The following is a 17,572-nucleotide window of genomic DNA, read 5'->3' as shown; positions in this document are numbered from 1 at the left end:
GAGACGGTTTGACTGGAGTCAGGAGCAGCTTGACCCAGCTGGGGAAATCAGGTAAAATCTGAGGAGATAAGCCAAGAAGGGAGAGGCCAGCACTCTGTCCTCCCTACCAGTTGGCAGGTGTGTGTCTGGGGTTCTGGAATCGGTGCCCGCACAGCCCGACTGTGGCTTCTCCCTCAGAGGTATACAAACACTGCCGGGATGCACAAACTGTCTGGACATCTAATTAGCAGTTTCATGAGGCCCACGGAGCGCCAACTGCAGACAGCAGCTGGGAGAGGACAGGAGGAGAGGCTCAGGTGCTGGGGGGCTAGGTTGTTCTTTAACACCAGGCTCAGCACCTGGGCCCGAGGAGCGCTGTCAGACCCGAATGCCCTGGAGGAAGTGAGCTGTTGGACAGCATGCTTCTTCCTGGAGCCAGCCTTCTGGAAGGAGAGTCCTGGGGCTATTGACGAGAACCTTCTGAATGAGAATGGCAGAGTGCCATGCCCGTGCCAGGTATCCACAGCAGGACGAGCTGCCAGCTGGCCACCCTGACTTTTTCCTCTCTCTTCCAGAAGCCCTTGGCATCCTTCCCAACTGTGACTCCTGAGTGTTGCTGCTTTAGGAGCAAGTCCGCTGTTGTCCCCGGGCCCCCTCTTACCTTGGCGAAGGTCCGGAAGCCCTGGAGGATGGGTCTGTAGCCCGTGCAGCGGCACAGGTTTCCTGTGGGCCAAGGGGAGGAAAGCTGCATTGTGAGCGCAGGCCCCAGGGTGGTGGGGGGGGGGGGTAGTGGGGGGGGGTATGGGGGAGGTTGTGACTTAGCTCCCGGCTCAGTGAGATGCTCAGTTTACTTAATCTGTTTCCTCTGCCTGGAACACCCTGTCCTCTTCCTTGTATTCCTGACCTCAAACCATCAATCACTTCTCCCAGAAAGCCTTCCTAGACGGCCCAGACTGAACCAGGTGCCTTTTCTGAGCACCCACATGGCCTAGTCATTGCCTTATCAGTAACCTTATCAAACTACATTATCAACTCTCTTCCCAGAGTGCAAACTCCTTGGGGGTAGAGACTGTCTTTCATCCCCTGGGGCATCTCTGTGTCCCCTGTACCTTGTATAGCACTTCACATGATAGGACTCGATACACTGATTGAATAAATGATGAATTGAAATGGTGAATGGATGGGGAGTCTTCTCTGTTCAATTCAGAGGAACAGACACCTTGTCCAGGCTCCCAGGCCCACTCATAGAAGGCAAAGTGGGAAGCCAGTTCCTGCCCAAGGTTCAGAATCATGATGTGGCCTTTGCAGAATCCTGCTCTAGTACAAGCTGAGAAGAAAGGGAGCCAAAAGACTACCCTCTGTGGATTTCCCAAATGATCTCCTCTGTACCAGCCACCCAGTGCCACCCCATCCCAATGCAGGAGGACACCCTCAGGAATAAAAACACTACTGCAGGAGACCCCAGAAGGTCTCCAAACCACGCAAATGTTCTTCAGACCCAGAGAGTGCTCAACTCCAGCAGACCTGAGCCAGCATGTTGGGGCTTGAGCCTTTCCTCCAAAGGGCAATTCCTCAACCTCCTAACCCATCCTTGGCTTCCACTCTGGCCCTCCCCTATCCTCCACAAAGCCCATTTGCTATTCCCCATCCTAGGCTGTGGCCTAAGGCCCCTACCTTGGAAGGCGTTCTCGATCTCCTCAATGGTGGGCTCAGGCTGGTTCCGGAGCAGCGTGTACATGCTCATGACGATGCCAGGGGTGCAGAACCCACACTGGGAGCCATGGCTTTTGGCAATTCTCTCCTAAAAGGGACAGACAACACAGAGGTACATGTTGGCAGACCCTCTCTCAGGCTCCCTAGATGACCCAGCAGAAGCCGGTCCATGTCAACAGACCATATGGGGGAGCAGTCAGTGCACAAAATCAGTCCTAGTCCCAGCTGTGGCCTTGGTCAGGTCACCAAGCTTCTCCAGAGCCAGAGGTTCCTCACCTGTGTGATGATGACCACCCTAGCTAGCACTTATCTCTGGAGCTGTGGTGAGGATTTAATAAGATAATTTATATAAAACTCTTAACATTATTACACCCAGCACATAGTAGATGATCAACCAATGTTAGTTATTCATAGGATAGTCTCTTCAAAGATTAGTGACCATTAGAACCAGAAGGGCTTCTCACTCTCCATTCTCTGCACTGAAAACAAGGAGGAAGTAGGCCCAGAGATTTGAGAGATTTAGCCAAGAACACACATGGTGAATGCAAGGGCCGTGTCATGTTCTTTTAATACACTAGCCTGTAATCCAGCTCAACTAGCATTTACTAAGAACCAAATGAATGCATTTTTTTCCAAACTAGAACATTGCTACATACTTAAGGGAAGGAAAAGCATGGAGTCCATAAGAGTTTGGAAATGTGCCATATAGAATTTTCTATATGCATTGAATGTCACAGAATTTTCACTCGAACTCTGCAAGATTTTTAGTGTAAGGAGATTCTTCATGTCCATATTATTATTATTATGTCTCTTGGGAGTTTCTCCTGGTACGTAAGTAAAATTGCTAAAGTACTGTATTTCCAGTGCCTAGCATATACATTCATCCATTTATATATATTTACTGAGAACTTGTTATGTGCCAAGCATAGTAAGGGCACTGTAGATAGAGCGATGAAGAAGAGAGATGAGGCCCCCAGTCTTGTGAAGTTATAGGGAAAATACTGACAAAAGAAACAGGTAAAGATCAATGCTATGTAGAGATTTAATACAGGCTGGCAGAGGCTGAGTGACCAGTGGCTACTTGCAGTGCTCAGAAACAGCCACTCTGAAGAAGTGACTTTTAGGTTGAATTTAATAACATGACTTAGATCAGGGAAGAGTGTATATGACCTCCTTACATTTGTTAAGAATCACTCTGGGGGCACCTGGGTGGCTCTGTGGGTGAAGCATCTGATTCTTGATTTCTACTCAGGTCATGATCTCAGGGTCATGGGATTGAGCCCTGCACTGGGCTCTGTGCTGGGCATTGAGCCTGCCTAAGATTCTCTCTCTCTCTCTCTCTCTCTCTCCATCTCCCTCTGCTCCTGTCCTGCTCTCTCTCACTCTTTGTCCCTGATTTTCTCTCTCCCTCTCTCTCTGCCTCTGTCCTGTTCTTTCTCTGTCTCTCTAAAAAAGAAAAGAAAACAATTACTCTAGCTGTGGGTAGGGAATGAATAGGTTACAGGGGACAAGAGTAGAAACAGGGACCAGGACACAGTGGTCCTGGCCAGACAGCATGGTGGCTCAGACCAAACAGTAACAGAGGAAGGAGAATGAAAACTTTATAGGGTTTGGAAGTAAAGTGGATGCCACTTCTGGATGGATTGGGTGTAGGGCAGGATCCATCAAGAATCAAAGGTGACTCCTGGGTTTTTATCTTGAGCAATTGGGTGGATGCTTTTACCATTGACTCAGATGGAAGAAGACTGGGGAAGAAAGGGTAAAAATAGGGTCTGTGAAGTTTGAGATTATACATCTATACGGGGATGTCAAGTAGGCAATTGGAAATAGGAATATAACCTCTAAGGAGAGGTCAAAGCTGAGGATACAAAGAGGAGTGCCGTTGGCCCTAGATGGTACTGAACTTGCCTGGGTAGAGGGTGCAGATGGAGCAGGGAAGGAGCCAGGCCCCAGCCCGCAGGGCACTGCAGCAATTAGGCAAGCCTAAAGCCAGCAGCCGGCACCAGCTTGGAGGTGGGAGGAACATGAGCAAAGCCTAGTGTCATAGGAACCACAAGAAAACAACAACAACAATGCACAAGGAGAAGTGGAATCTGGTTCCACAACTCACCTGGAGCCGAAATAAGTGCATGGGAAATGAGAATCTGTACCATTGGAAAGGGAGAGTTTTAGTGAATTATTCACATATCCCTGTGCTTAAACTGTTCTTTCATCTGCTTGTTTCAAAGAAAATTACAAGCCCGAATTAACCCTCTCACATCCCCGGCAGGTTGGGCAAGTTTAGCAATTTTCCCTTTTGCTGCCTAAAAGAAGCCCTAGGGGTGAAGCATCAAGCGCTCTGACGTCATGAGGCTCGCTGAAGCCGCCCCTCCACCCCCAGGAGTACAACCAGCTTGCTCAGCCCAAGGCGTCGCCGGCATCCACATAAGGTGCCCCAGGAAGGCATGATCTGAGCAGCAGGTCTCCTCGTGTGGCCAACGGGCCGGCCTCTGGCACCTTCTGTGACTGTAACGTCCGGAAGAAGGCGTCCTGCCTCAATTTCCCCATACGAAGAGCATTGGAAACCATGGCCCTTCCTTCCCACAGTACTCTGATCCTGTTTGCTGCCACGCTCCTAAGCATCCTGAGCATCCTGATCCTCTCCACAAAACCTCCCAGACTACTGTAAACTCCGTTCCTATACCGTCAGAAGAAAAGCTTTGGTCAGACCCTCCCACCCCTCTCTATTCTCTCGTTAAGCCCTCGGGGTTAATGAGGTTAGAGACCTAGCTGCCCTCACCTGTCTCACCTGCAGGTGGCGCCAGAGAAGAGCAATGAAATTACCATTGGAGGGAGCAGGGAGTAGGTGGGCTTTTTAATCCAGAGCACAGAGGATTTGGAATCTTGAATCTGCCACCGCGGAGGTTTCCAAGGCACACACGGGGTGTGTGGGGTGGGGGTGCTGGGTGAGGCGGCCCCTGGACCCCCTCCTTCCAGGTCCAGCAGAGGCGGACTGCCCTGGCCACCAGAGCTGGAGGCCTCCTGGCTCCCCGCAGGATCGTCCCTTGTCTCACCCACCCCAGCCGCAGGAGGGAGCTTCAGGCTTGGGGCCTCGTCTTTCTGCCCCACAGTCCCCAGAGGAGAGGAGGAGGAGGTGAGGGACATGGCTGGGCCACACTGCGTCCTGCCCAGACAGTACACTCACTCTCACAGCCCAAAAAAGTAAATCTGCCGCCCTGGCATGAGCCTCCCTTGCCTCCAATTACCTACCTGCACAGGATGCAGCCTGGATTTGGTGCTTCCTATTCCTTCCACGGTCGTCACGGCAACATGATGCAAAGAGCAGATGGGGGCCAGGCAGGCATTGGCAGAAAAGTGGCTGGAGCCCTAGATTAAGGTCATTCCATTGTCCACTCAGGCCCTCGGAGACTTTGAGATGCTTTGTGTCATTACCCCTCCATGTTACATTCTGGTCTCTTCCATGGGTGTCCTCCCCTCTCTACCCAGGACTCTGGGCTAGTCACAAAGGAAACTCCCCCACCTCCACCCCATTGAGGCACAAGCCCCTACAGAGTCTCTGAGCTGGAACACGAGGGCCAAGGTCACCACCAGCCACCTCATACTCAGCCCAATCCTGGAGGCTGAGTCAAGAGGAAATTTCTGGCAGGTTCCAGGCCCAGTTCTTGCTCATCTCTCTGCAGGGCCCTTCCTTAGCCTCTTCAGTTTCAGAACCTCCAGTCACTTTTGTTTCCCTGCTCTCACCTCCTTGCCTTCCATCCTCTGTGGGGGAAAGAGGAGGGAATATGAGACACCAGCCCCCTTAAAAAGAGCTTCCTGATGTCCATTTGTCCATTCGTCATTCATCCATTTATACAAGCAACATCAGTTCCTGAGGGCCAATCATATGCCAGGCACTCTGCTAAGGGCTGAGGAAATAAAGGTAAGATGTTCTTCAATAGCCCATGATCAACCCAGGAAAATGTGTGAAGCAAGGGCGAAAATGTGATTTAAACCACTTATGGTGTTTCAGGAGGGCTGAGGACTGGTACTATGGGACCAGCACAGATGAGGAGTACCTCACCCATTCTTGAGAGGTCAAGGAAGGCTTCCCGGAGGAGGTGATATTTTGTGCAGTCCTAAAAGGCTATCACAAGTTAGCCAGGTAGAGAAGTCCTAGAAGAAAGGACATTCAAGACTTGGAAAAAAAAAAAAAAAAAAGACTTGGGCAACAGCTTATACGAGACCAGGAAATGAGTAAGCAGAGAGTGTCAGTAGTTCATAATTGTTCCCGCAAGGATGGAGTGCTGAGCCCATGGAGAGAGACAACTGGGAAGGAAAGATGAGCCATACCGTGAAGGGCCCCAAGCACTAAGCACAGAGATCGGACTTTAACCCACAGGCAGTGGAGATTGATTGAAGGATTTCATGAGATTGGAGATGAGTCTAGATCTTAGAAAGTTCACATGTGCATGTACACACACACACACACACACACACACTCACAACCTGACCCCTGCATCACAGTCCTTGCATGGACAATCAGCCAGTAGGCAAAGGATACACGATCTTGTTCTGGAAACGATCGTACTTGGAAAGCATCACGGTACAAGCCCCACAGCCCCCTTCTCCACAGCCCAGCTTGGTCCCACTCAGCCGCACTGGATGGTCGAGAGTTAAGGAATATGAACTCGCAGAAGAGTCTTTGCTGGGCTGCTGGGAAGTATGTGAGCAGAGCTCTAAGTATAGAGACATCTATTTTTTTAAAAGATTTTATTTATTCACAAGAGACATAGGCAGAGGGAGAAGCAGACTCCCTGTGGGGAGCCTGATGTGGGACTCGATCCCAGGACCCCAGGACCATGCCCTGAGCTGAAAGCAGACGCTCAACCACTGAGCCACCCAGGCATCCCTATAGAGCCATCTATGGCCAGTCACAGGCTCAAGCCCCTCAACCTGGGGATGCAGCAGACCCACATGGCCCCCTCATCCAGAAAGTCTGCACTGTACCCCTGAAGGCAAAGAATGGAACCATCTCCCCTGCACAGTTGTGGAAAGGCATCAGGGTCCCATCAGACAGCACCCAAGTATTCCCCAGGACTGGATCCCTATTGCTCTCCAATTCTGGAGATTTTTCTTAGCATTAAGGTCTTCTTGGCAGGGTCTTATAGGCTCCCCACCCTGTGGTCACACTGGGCAGGTGAATCAGGCATCTCAAAGGCTGAGCATGTGGGGCAGCCCTCACCTCAACCCTGCTGGGTGTGCAATAAAGCCACTTAGGCCAGACAGAGACATTGATCCGTTCTGGGACTACTGAGTCCTGATTTGTCACCTTGGACCTTTTGGATTGATGATGCCCAGGAACCAAAATCAGCGTTGGACCATGAGCTTCTGAACATCCACCCATAGGATATGTGAACAAAAATTAAAATGAAGATAATCTTGAAGGTCGGGGACAAGTATTGGAGCCATCGCTTACATATACTTGCAGAAACAGTCTGATAACTTTAAGTCTGTGAATGTGCCTATCAGTAATAGGCTTATTCTAGAGAACAGCACTGACGGTGGTCCCTTTCCATGAGATACATGGTCTCCCTTGCTGCCTTTCCCACAGGCTGCAGGCCTCTGAGCCATCTAGCTATCTACCAAAGTTGGAGGTCATTATCGCTGGTCACTTCCCTCATCTGCAAAATGAAATTAAAATTCATCACAAATTCTAGGTAGCCATTAATGGTTTGATTATTCAGTCATTTGAGAAATATTTATGTTTTACCTTTAATATGCTGGAATTAGCCTCTTTAGACAATGACATAGCATCTTATACTTGAAAAATACTTATATCCATGTGCCCATTTGATCTTCACAATAATTTCATGAGCAGGTGTGGCAGGAGCTCCTATTTCCCCTACAGATTAAAACAAAACAAAGCAAACTGAGGCCCCGGGGTTAACATGAGCCCTGCAAGGCAACAGTCACTCAGGTCTCCTTGTGTTAGGGCCCAAGCACAGTCATCTGACTCCAGATGTGGGGGCTCCTCTTCACCATGTGGCTGTATCTTTTAAAATACATCTGGGAAGAGCTCTCCATATCCTAAGTTATTCTTCTCGCTCATCCAAATATCTGCAGTTAGCAGCAGTTCAGACAACCTGGAGGCACATGGAGACAAAGGAAAGTAGCCCAAAGTCTAGCAAAAGCTTCTAGCCTGAGGATCTTTTTGGAAGCCAGTGTAGAAGTCAAGACTGGAGCTTTGTTTTGCTTTCCCACAACTCTCAGAAATGAACTCTTGGCACAAACAACAAAAAGCCACTTAATCTTCATTTACATGAAAACTTTCAGTTTCAGATTTCATTTGAAACTTGACCTTTAAACTAGCAATTGCTACAATCACAAACATGTGAGGCTCTCAGGCCTTCAAAACTTCATTAGAAAACGAATGTTGGTGCCAACAATCTCTGAGAATGTGCCTCTTTTCTCAGACCCCTCAGGTAGAGGGGCTGGAAGTGGAGTCCTGTGTATTCTCCTGATCCTACTGAGTGATTCCACTTCTGCAACAGAGCCACCAGGTTCGTGTGTCATGAAACTCCAGACCTGCCCTCTCTAGATAGAAAACCCAAGACAAAATACACCAGAGCCAGATACCATCTGATAAGAGGTGAGTGAACCAAAGGTAAGGCTGTGGATTTCAGGCTTGTTTCTATGGGTACTGATACAATCGTCTGCTGTCCTAAAATATGTCACTTGAATGAGCCACTGGATATCCCTGTCTCTGGGAGTGAGAGGAGTTTGTTGACAGAGGTCAGGATGAGCATCATCCCAACAACCGACCCTGAAGAGTTTCCAGTGTGTGTGGAAGGTTAAGAGCATGGCTCTAGGCTTTAGTCTGGGCTTTGCCAGCATTTGCCGGGAATACATGAGCAAGAAGCAGGTCCCTCCTCATGTGTCAGCTTCACTTCCTCCTCTGTCAAAGGAATTGCTGTGGGGGTCAATAAGATTACCCATGAAAATCACCTTGAACTCCACCTACACATAGTAAATGCTCAGGCGTCCCCAGTCCCTTGTCTCCCAGTGCCTGCCATCTCCACAACGGATGATACCTCTGCACAGTTCCCCCAGCTCAGGCATCCTTTCCCCAACAGCGCTCCTTCCTCTAACATTCCTTCCATCTTCACAGAACTGGAAAGATTCCCCAGGAAGCCCACTGTGGATCATCATAGATCTGCTGAGGAAGGCCCACTCCTCCTGAGGGGAACAGCCACAGAGTTTAGCAGGGCTGATGAAGGCCTTTCACAGCCACTCATTTTACAGGTCCAGGATTAAACCTTGGCGTTACTAGAGTCCTACCCGGAAGAGATCTTAAGAAACATCAAAAATAATCCTCTCATTCGATGGTTGATAATTTTATACCTGGAGAGCTCAAATGGCTTCCCAGGGTCACACAGCTGCTGAGTGCCAGAGCTACAACTACAACACAGGTGTCCAGAGCCCTACTGCAAGGCTCTGTCCTCCACACTTCACAGCATCCAACCAGTCACTAGCCAACGACAAAGGGTCTGGAGAATGAATCCCCCCTGACCCTTCCAAACCCTCATCTAAAGTCAGGATACATTTTCTTCTCAGGTAGGCCAAAAGGGTTGTTTCTGGATCTGCATTTTTCTCCACCACCTATAAGAACAAAAACAAAAGAAAAATATATCATAAGTATGCTTAGCCATTGTCTCATCCCAAAATCTGTGAAGTTAATAGGGATGTGCTCAATAGATCATGAAAATGAAAATGTTATTCTTGATGATTCCATACGAACGAACATCATAACTACAAGCCAAACTGTGAGCACGCTGGTATTTCCCAATCCTAAAATTCTACATGAATGCTTAGCTCTGGATCCATCTCAGAGGGCTCTGGTGTTGCACCTGGCGTGTTGGCTGACCCAGGTTGAGCGCCCTTCAAATCAAACATGTCAGCTCACTTCCAGGTGCTGGATCACACCACAGATAGCTAAACATGGCAGTAGGCAGATCTCTGGCTGTGCCTCCTGCATGTACATTCTCAGTGATTAGAGGGCCAGTCTGTTAGCCTGGGCTTACAGCAGAGGATTATATGTGTTGGGCTATCAGAGCCAACAACATAACACATGCCTCCTCTATGTCAGGCATAGAGGAGAAATCTCAACCCACAAATGGTATATTCAAGAAGATGGAAAGGTTGTTTACAAAGTGAGGTGCCAGTTTCCGATGCAAATAGTCAAAGGAAATCCACGAAAAACTCTTTCGCTACTCAGACTCATCATACATTATCAAGGGTAATAGGGTTAGGGTGACTGGAATGGTTAAGGAGAGAGAATATATTACAAGAGTTTCTTAGGAGCAAACAGCACTATGAGTATTACGTCTTCCTACGGTTGAGGAGAGGTATGTGCCTCACACCTCAAACTTGATGAGGGGGCTTCCATAGCCCTATAGGTGAAGCTAACATACATCCTCTGTAGGACAGGAGATATGGTGGTCTGGCTAAAGAAAGGCTTACCAGAGAAGCTGAAGAAGAAATGGTACTGTTGGGATTGGTGTGTACTCCCGAAGTCCACACTATGAAGTGTTGGCTGGTGTAGGCAATGTGAGAGAGCAAACTGGCATGGAGGTGTTTAGATCTCCCCCAGACACGGACTATGGAAAGTTTGGGACCTCCAACAGGGTCTGTGTGGAGTGGACTTCCCAACACTAGAGGATGAGGAAGAGCAGTCTGCCAGAGAAAAGCATTCCCCCTGTCATGAGACTTGCAATTGAATGTTCCCAGTGGTGGGAAGCCATCTTACACCGGCACTGATTAAATGAGGACTTTCTTGCTAACTCCACCTCTGTATCCTGAATTGAGACTGTGTATGAAAACTTAGATGTGACCACAGGATTTTTTGTTCATTAAAAGCAATCTAGAAAGTCATGAAACCACCAGAATTTGCCCTTTGAAGAAAGTTTACAGGAAAGTAGAAAATCAAATGGAGTTTCCTTTCATGATTACACTCCACAAGTCCAGTTTGTTCCAAGTCCCGGTTACAAAGCTCACACAGGAAGTTACTTCTTTTCTCTTGGAGAAGTCATAAATTGCACAAATAAAGATCCCTATCACTTTGCTTGCAAATGACAGGAAGAGGCTCTTAACTTACTACCTTCCCCCTAAGCTATTGCTTCTTCTTTCTTCCAGCTCAGCTTTCATCACATCAGTCCCTTGCTCTGTGCCTTCGGTGACTTCCCACATATTCCAGGTAGCATCCAAGTTCCTTAGGCTGTCTTCATTTTCAGCCTTTTCTCCTAGATCTCTGCGAACCTGGTCTTCACACTCCAGAGAAAATACAACATGTGCCTCTAACTCTGTGCCTTTGGCCATTCTGTTCCTCTTCCACCTGCATCTTGACTTAGAAGACCCCAAACGCTTCCCTGGCAAAGGTTGTTTTTTTTTTTTTTTTTTCTGGCAAAGGTTTTTTATGTCACCCCAGCCAGGAGTGGTCTAACCTTCCTTGCATTCGTAGAGAGAATGGCTGTGCCACTCTCACAGTGCAGCTGCAGGGTTGCCCCGGGCAACTCCATGGTACCCTCTCTGAACAGGACGCCACAATGGATATTCCAAAGGACAGATGCTTTGTGGGTATATGAGCTGAGGAAATACTGGGTTCAGCAGATTGTTCTGATAAAACTTAAAGATCAAAATAAATACTAGCTCTAATAGATTTTAACCCACTAAATAAGATTAAGACTTATGAGTCCAAAGTGATAACTAATAAATAAACAAATTGGAAAGAAAGGAAAGTTCTTCTAGGAATGACAACTAATGAATACAGTTAACCATCTTGCAATCAGTATAATAATTGATCCAGTCAAGAATCATCAATGGGTGCTAAAACTAACAGGTGAAAGCTTAATGATCAAGATACATAGACTCAAAGTATCTTCTCACAGATTATTTATTAACTATAAAAGTTAAAAAAGTAATCTTACAGTGGAGAAAACTGATGGATACCACTTTAACCAAGTGATCCAAGTTCACATTGGGGAAATAATGTGAATAATGGGGAAAATAATTTCCCCTCTAAATAATGGGGAAACTGACATCTTGTGTCTCCCAATATAATGCACGGAGGAACATTTATTACTTCTCTGGCATTCTTGCCCCAAATGCAGACTCTGAATCCAATTATAAGAAAGCATGACACAAACTCAAAATCAGAGATATTCTAAGAAATAATGGCCCATTCTCCTCATAAACATCAATGGCACAAAAGACAAGGAAAGTTAAAGAGCCGTTCCAGCTTTCAGGAAATTTAAGAAATATGGCAATTGACTGTATGACCCTGGGTCCTGTGGACTGGCTTAGGGGAAAAGTTATAAATGATATTATTGGGGAAATTGGAATATGTTGCAGAAGGGCTATAGATTAGATAATAGTATTATATCAACACTGGATTTCCTGACTTTTATAGGGACTGGTTCTATAAGAATACTCTCACTCTTCATTTAAGGGGTAAGAGAGCATGACATTGGAAATTTACCCTCAAATGGTTGGGAAAGAAAATTTTATATTTTATGTATCCATTTCTATTAACTATATACATAAATAAATATAAAAAATTATTTAGGTACTTATATACATCTGTGTATCTACATATATATATCTGTAAACATATCCATATATATCAAATACATGCGTGTATCACATAAACACCTGTGTGTGTGTGTGTGTGTGTGTGTGTGTGTGTACAGGGAGAGAAAATGAGAGATAATGATAAAGCAAATGTGGCAAAATGGCAACAGCTGGTGAATGTGAGTAGTCTTGTGAGTATTTTTTTGTATTCTTCTTGCAACTTTTTTGTACATTTAAAATAATTTCAAAATGCAAAAACGTTTAAAAAATAAATTTCTTCAGTAGAGGATTTCTAAGGGCTTTTAATACTCGTGCCTTCATTCTGTCCTCATTAAATTGGGCACCTGCTATGTGCCTACATTGTGCTAAGTAGTTTAAGAATATCTGAAAAGAGGAGGTGCCTGGGTGGCTCAGTTGGTTAAGACTCATGATTTCAGTTCAGGTCATGATCTCATGGGTCATGGGATGGAGCCCCGTGTCACATTTCATGCTCCACAGGAAGTCTGCTGGAGATTCTCTCCTCTACCCCTCCCCCCACTTGCAAGTGTGCACATTTTCTCCCTCCTCTCCCTCTCTCTAAAATAAGTAAATCTTCTTTAGAAAGAGAGAGAGAGGGGAGTATCTGAAAAGAGCATTTCATGAGATTCGTTTTCTGTGAAATACATTTTGCAATTTATTACTTTGCCTAATTATAATCTATCTCTTTAACTGGTCCATAAGGTCTCGAATGGCAGATGCCTGGCCTCTTCTTTAGAGATCATATTCATCCAATGCATACGACCCCACAGGCACAGGCCTGGGAGGAGCTCATATAGGTGAGTGAGCCCAAGCCACTGTGAGGCTCTCTGTAGCTGCCACCTGCTTCTGTGAGGATCACCCCTGGAAACCTTTAGCTGCACCCTGCACACCAAGTCTGCCAGACTCTTCCAGGTGCTGCGATCTCCACTAAACAGAAAGCGACTGCTGAGAAACTCTAGACTGCTGCCCACCCAAATGACTGTCACTACAATAATACCAAAATCCTGGGCAGCTCTTTCTTTCCCTCCAACTTTGACTCTAAAACAGAAAACATGGAAATGATGATCATCAAGGCCCATCACCACCACAGAAGGCGCCTGAGGTATTTGATCGGTGGCATCTTATACCCTCTCCAGGACCCCAGTTGGTGGAGACAGAGTCCTAGAGTGCCTGAAATTGGAAGAATAATAGGCTTACATTGCAGAATGAGTCACCCACTCCAACAGCTTCTTTGGTAACTTATCCACACAATATCCAGTAACAAAAGATCTACATCTAGTAAGATCTTAGAAATAGAAATGGAAACAAACTTACTCACAGCTGCCTTGATCTGGGAATTCCTGCTTGGTCTTGTTTGCAAAGCACAGCTTTTACTTTATCACTCCTTGACTGCCTCTCCACCTTTCTAGTAGTTTCTCAAGAGGCCACAGATTTATAAATTACAAACATGAGTATGCATCACAGAAATTGACAATAGTAAAAGTTTCCAGAGATAGTAGGGTCTGATATGACGATACCATCTAAAAATTTGAAATTGCTTTCCCTAAAGTGGAACTAAAATTCAGGGAGAAACAGCTTTGCCAAGCCAGATTTACCTTGAAACATTCCCATTCAGGTCCAGTGCATCACAGCATGCCATCCCTAAGAAGAGCAGAACTTTGTCCTGTCACACACGAATTGATGGCATGATAAATAATAGAATCTTAGAGTAAAATGTGGCCTTCGAAGTCATTGCATCCAGCTTCTCACTCAATGTAAAAATTGCTTAGAAAAATTCCACAGAAGATGCTTTGTATGAGTAACACTTCTAGAAAGTCAACTCAACTGTTTCTTGAATCCCTCCAATGTAATCACTGGATGCACAACAAAGTTGTTGGCAAAGTTGGATGCAAAAGTCTCACGACCGTCAGTCAACAGAGAAACTTTGCCTTACCTCTTGGTTTGCTACCAGATGCCAATCCTGAAAAGACGTTGGCATGGAGAAACACACCGAATCTGGAAGAACATGGCTGACCTTATCCTCAGTGCCTCCCAGTGGCACCACTCACACTGAATCCAATGATCTTCAGAGCACTGATGTGCCATGGCTCATGGAATTCCCTTTGCCAGTCACCCAGACACATCCTGACAATTTAAGCCCTGGATGCCCCATGAAACACATTTTAGCCCTTGAAAATTACCTCAAACATTGCCCAATTTCTCAACTCAAAAGTGCCAATAGAGCAAAACAAAACTACCCTTCTTTGGGAGCCCTTTATCATATTCATCGCTCACACTGTTCACATGGCCATTTATAAGGTGCAACTATGGCTATCCTTTTACTGTCCCTCTCATTCCCTACTGGAGAACTGGAGCAGACAGGAGCACCCCAGCAACGGTGTATGGACGGGGCTGGGGACGATGCAATGTGTTTGCACGTTCCCTCCCTGAACCTGCTGTGAAATTTGCAAAGATTCACACCCTTGCAGTGCCCACAGGACTGGTACCCAAGTCTGAAGTCCCTCTCTGCTCCACCCACCACCCCGCCCCCATTTCCCCTCATACTGATAAAGTTCATCCAAGTAGGCAGTTTTTATCACAGTAAGAAACTTGAAATATTTATATGCAGTACCAAGTGCAGGGAGGGGGAGGAACATGTCCCTTATGGAAAAAATAAATGTGGCTTGCCACAACATGCCAGTAAATGTCCTCACACAAGTTAGCTGTCACATTTACCATGAAGTACCAAAATCAAAGGCTATGTCCATCTTATATTTTCTTGCTGCTAAGAAAACAAGTTCCTGTTCCTTCTCTCAGGAAAGAGGGTGATGAAAGCCTGGATTAAACACACAGAAATAGAGGTGTGGGGGGTGACTTCCGATCTCACGGAGGGACCTATGCCCCATCTCAGCTTTGAGCTAGTGTCTCTGCTGCTGAAGATGGTGTGGACTCGAACCCCTCTGCTAGCCTGCCTCCCCACGCTCCTCTGCCCCCTTTGCGTCTTGACTGTGTTCCAGCTCTAAGCAGGTTTTCTTTCCTCAGTGTTACCCAAAAGGCACCCACACTTTGAAGGGAGAGAGAGAGAGGAGAGGGGAAGGAGTGAGAGAGGATCTGAAAGAGAGAGAATAGAAGGACACACCTCTCTCCCGGGGAGCAGAGAAGCCGGACCAAAGCCCAGCTCTTTCTCACCTTTTTGCCATTCACGAAGAAAACCAATTCGTCAGCTGTCATTGTTGCCGGTCAGGTCCCTGAATCCAGGTGTCTCACTCCCCAAGAGGCACTAACACATATTGCTGCTCAGCAACTTGAAAAATACACTTCCCAATGAAGTGAAACTTGGCCGGCCAATGGAAAGAGAGCAGCCTAGAGCTTCAGGGCACAGAGAGTTCTTGGCAAAAGCCACCAGTTTACATAATCAAGGAAAATGCAAACAATCATACATAGGAAGGCACACTCCCAACATCTGTCACAAAGAACACAGACGAAAGGCCCAGACAGATACCAGCCAGGGGATGACCTGTGTGGTCTTCAGCACCACCCTCAGGGAACCTGCTTCGTCGCCCCCCTGCCCAAGGCAGAGAAGGAAGAAGGGCTGTGGGCAGAGCCACAGCAAGAGAAATGATTCACACCTTTGCCCTCTCCACTTGTCATTTTGCCATTCAGGTTTACAGCAACCCACCCCTTACACAGATGCCTCATTCACACACAGCTGGGACGAATACAGAGGTCCCCAGCCCTGGAGCCCAGTGACCCAGAACCAAAACCTGGCCATTTGACCTCAGCATTGTTGTTTTCAGGACGCAGTGGCTTTCATCCTGTAAATGGGCGTATGAATGGCCCCAAGAGCAGAATCTGGACAGACAAACGAATTTCATAGTGTTTTGTAAGTTTGCCAAGAACCAAAATCTTTATTACTATTGCAAATGTATTATTGATGACACAACAAAAATTATCCTGTTAACAAACCAATTTTTGATATTTTTCTTTTGCTTGTTTCTCTCAGGAAAAGGCCCTTGATAAGTTATCAGAGTAACTCATGAGAATATTTCTAATTGTCAAATAAATTAAAACACCCACCCAAACCTTACGGACCCAGGCCAAGTCAACCCGGAGCTGCAAACCTTCCCCCTTCCAGTATCCTTTCCCTCCTGGTATAAACACACATGCACACTGCCCACCTGGGCAGCGCTGTGAGCTTTGTGTGCCCAGCTGTGCCTCCCCACTTGCACATACATGCACACACACACACACACACACATTCCCTCTTGTCCTCTTTAGTCTTAGAACAACCCATGCGGCTACTCAGCCAGCCTCTCTGCAGTGGGTCACTTCCCCCAGGCCCCTCACAGTCTACTTGGTGAAAGAAGGAGTCTTAGGCACATGTACTTGGATAGCACCAGCTTAGCGAAACCACAGACTGCCTGGACATTGTCAACACCATGCCCCCCTCCCTCCATACACTTTATTTAAGCAGGAGATGAGATCTCACTTGTAGGATCACCAAGCGTCCCTGTCTGGTCCCAACTCTCCTGGTTGAAGCATGGAAATTGTGACAAATCTCTCAGTCTAGGGCAATAGGGGATGGTTGGTCACCATAAAACAATGGTTCTTAACTGGGGGATTGGGTAGAGTAGATATTCCCATGTCTATAGGTTTCATGGTCATGACTAAGAGCTGCTACTGGCATCTAGTAGATAAGAGGCCAGGGATGCTACTAAACCCCCCACAAAGAACAGGACAGCGCCCCACAACAAAGAATCATCTGGTCTTAAAATGTCAATAGAGCCAAGATTGAGAAACCCCGCTCTAAAAGGAAGAGGGAAGAAGGAGGCAGAGAGAGGAAGGGAGGGGTTGGATCTGGGCAATGTTTCGTAATAGGTCAGTACTCCCTAACCGCACTCACTCCTCTGTGGTAGAGAGACTTTTCCTCTATCCACTGATCCACCCTCTATCCACTGCCACACCCCGTCCCTACCCTCAACTAGACTCTGGCCAAAGTCCCAGGAAACACTCGATGTCCAGGAAAGAGCTTGGGACGTGGGGGGTTAGATAGTCTGGCTTAAATCATAGCTCTGGTACTACTGTGAGACCTTTGACAAAAATCACTCTCTTGGCTTCAATCTTATCTATGAAATGAAGTTGAATGCCTACTTTGTAAGAGTCCTATCTGGTAAGAATGAAAGGAGACATAGTTTAGGCAGCTGAACTTCAGCCTCTTTCTCTTATCTGGAGGTGAAATTCCTCTCTGTTATTGTGAAGCATTAAAAAAAAAGTGAAA

General features: G+C 46.7%; 1 protein-coding gene across 3 annotated transcripts in view; it reads right to left on the bottom strand.

Annotated features, from left to right (window-relative positions):
- Positions 1 to 15,651, bottom strand: part of XDH (xanthine dehydrogenase) — a 60,044-nt gene extending 44,393 nt beyond the window's left edge. For 2 of the 3 annotated variants that reach the window (XM_077843692.1, XM_077843693.1), the window contains exons 1-6: positions 15,484 to 15,651; positions 9,273 to 9,330; positions 6,233 to 6,329; positions 4,942 to 5,050; positions 1,654 to 1,780; positions 641 to 702 (exon numbers count right to left, since the gene is read on the bottom strand). In XM_077843692.1, the coding sequence (XP_077699818.1) occupies positions 641 to 702; positions 1,654 to 1,780; positions 4,942 to 5,050; positions 6,233 to 6,329; positions 9,273 to 9,330; positions 15,484 to 15,525 (495 nt within the window). In that variant the 5' untranslated portion in view covers positions 15,526 to 15,651. The remainder of the gene's footprint in view (positions 1 to 640; positions 703 to 1,653; positions 1,781 to 4,941; positions 5,051 to 6,232; positions 6,330 to 9,272; positions 9,331 to 15,483) is intronic. The other variant, XM_077843694.1, reaches the window with a different exon arrangement.
- Positions 15,652 to 17,572: the final 1,921 nt, after the last annotated feature.

Source organism: Canis aureus, chromosome 12 (assembly GCF_053574225.1).
Source record: "Canis aureus isolate CA01 chromosome 12, VMU_Caureus_v.1.0, whole genome shotgun sequence".
Lineage (NCBI taxonomy): Eukaryota > Metazoa > Chordata > Mammalia > Carnivora > Canidae > Canis > Canis aureus.
Note: the sequence above shows the minus strand (reverse complement) of the source record. Positions and strands in the feature narration are given on the sequence as shown.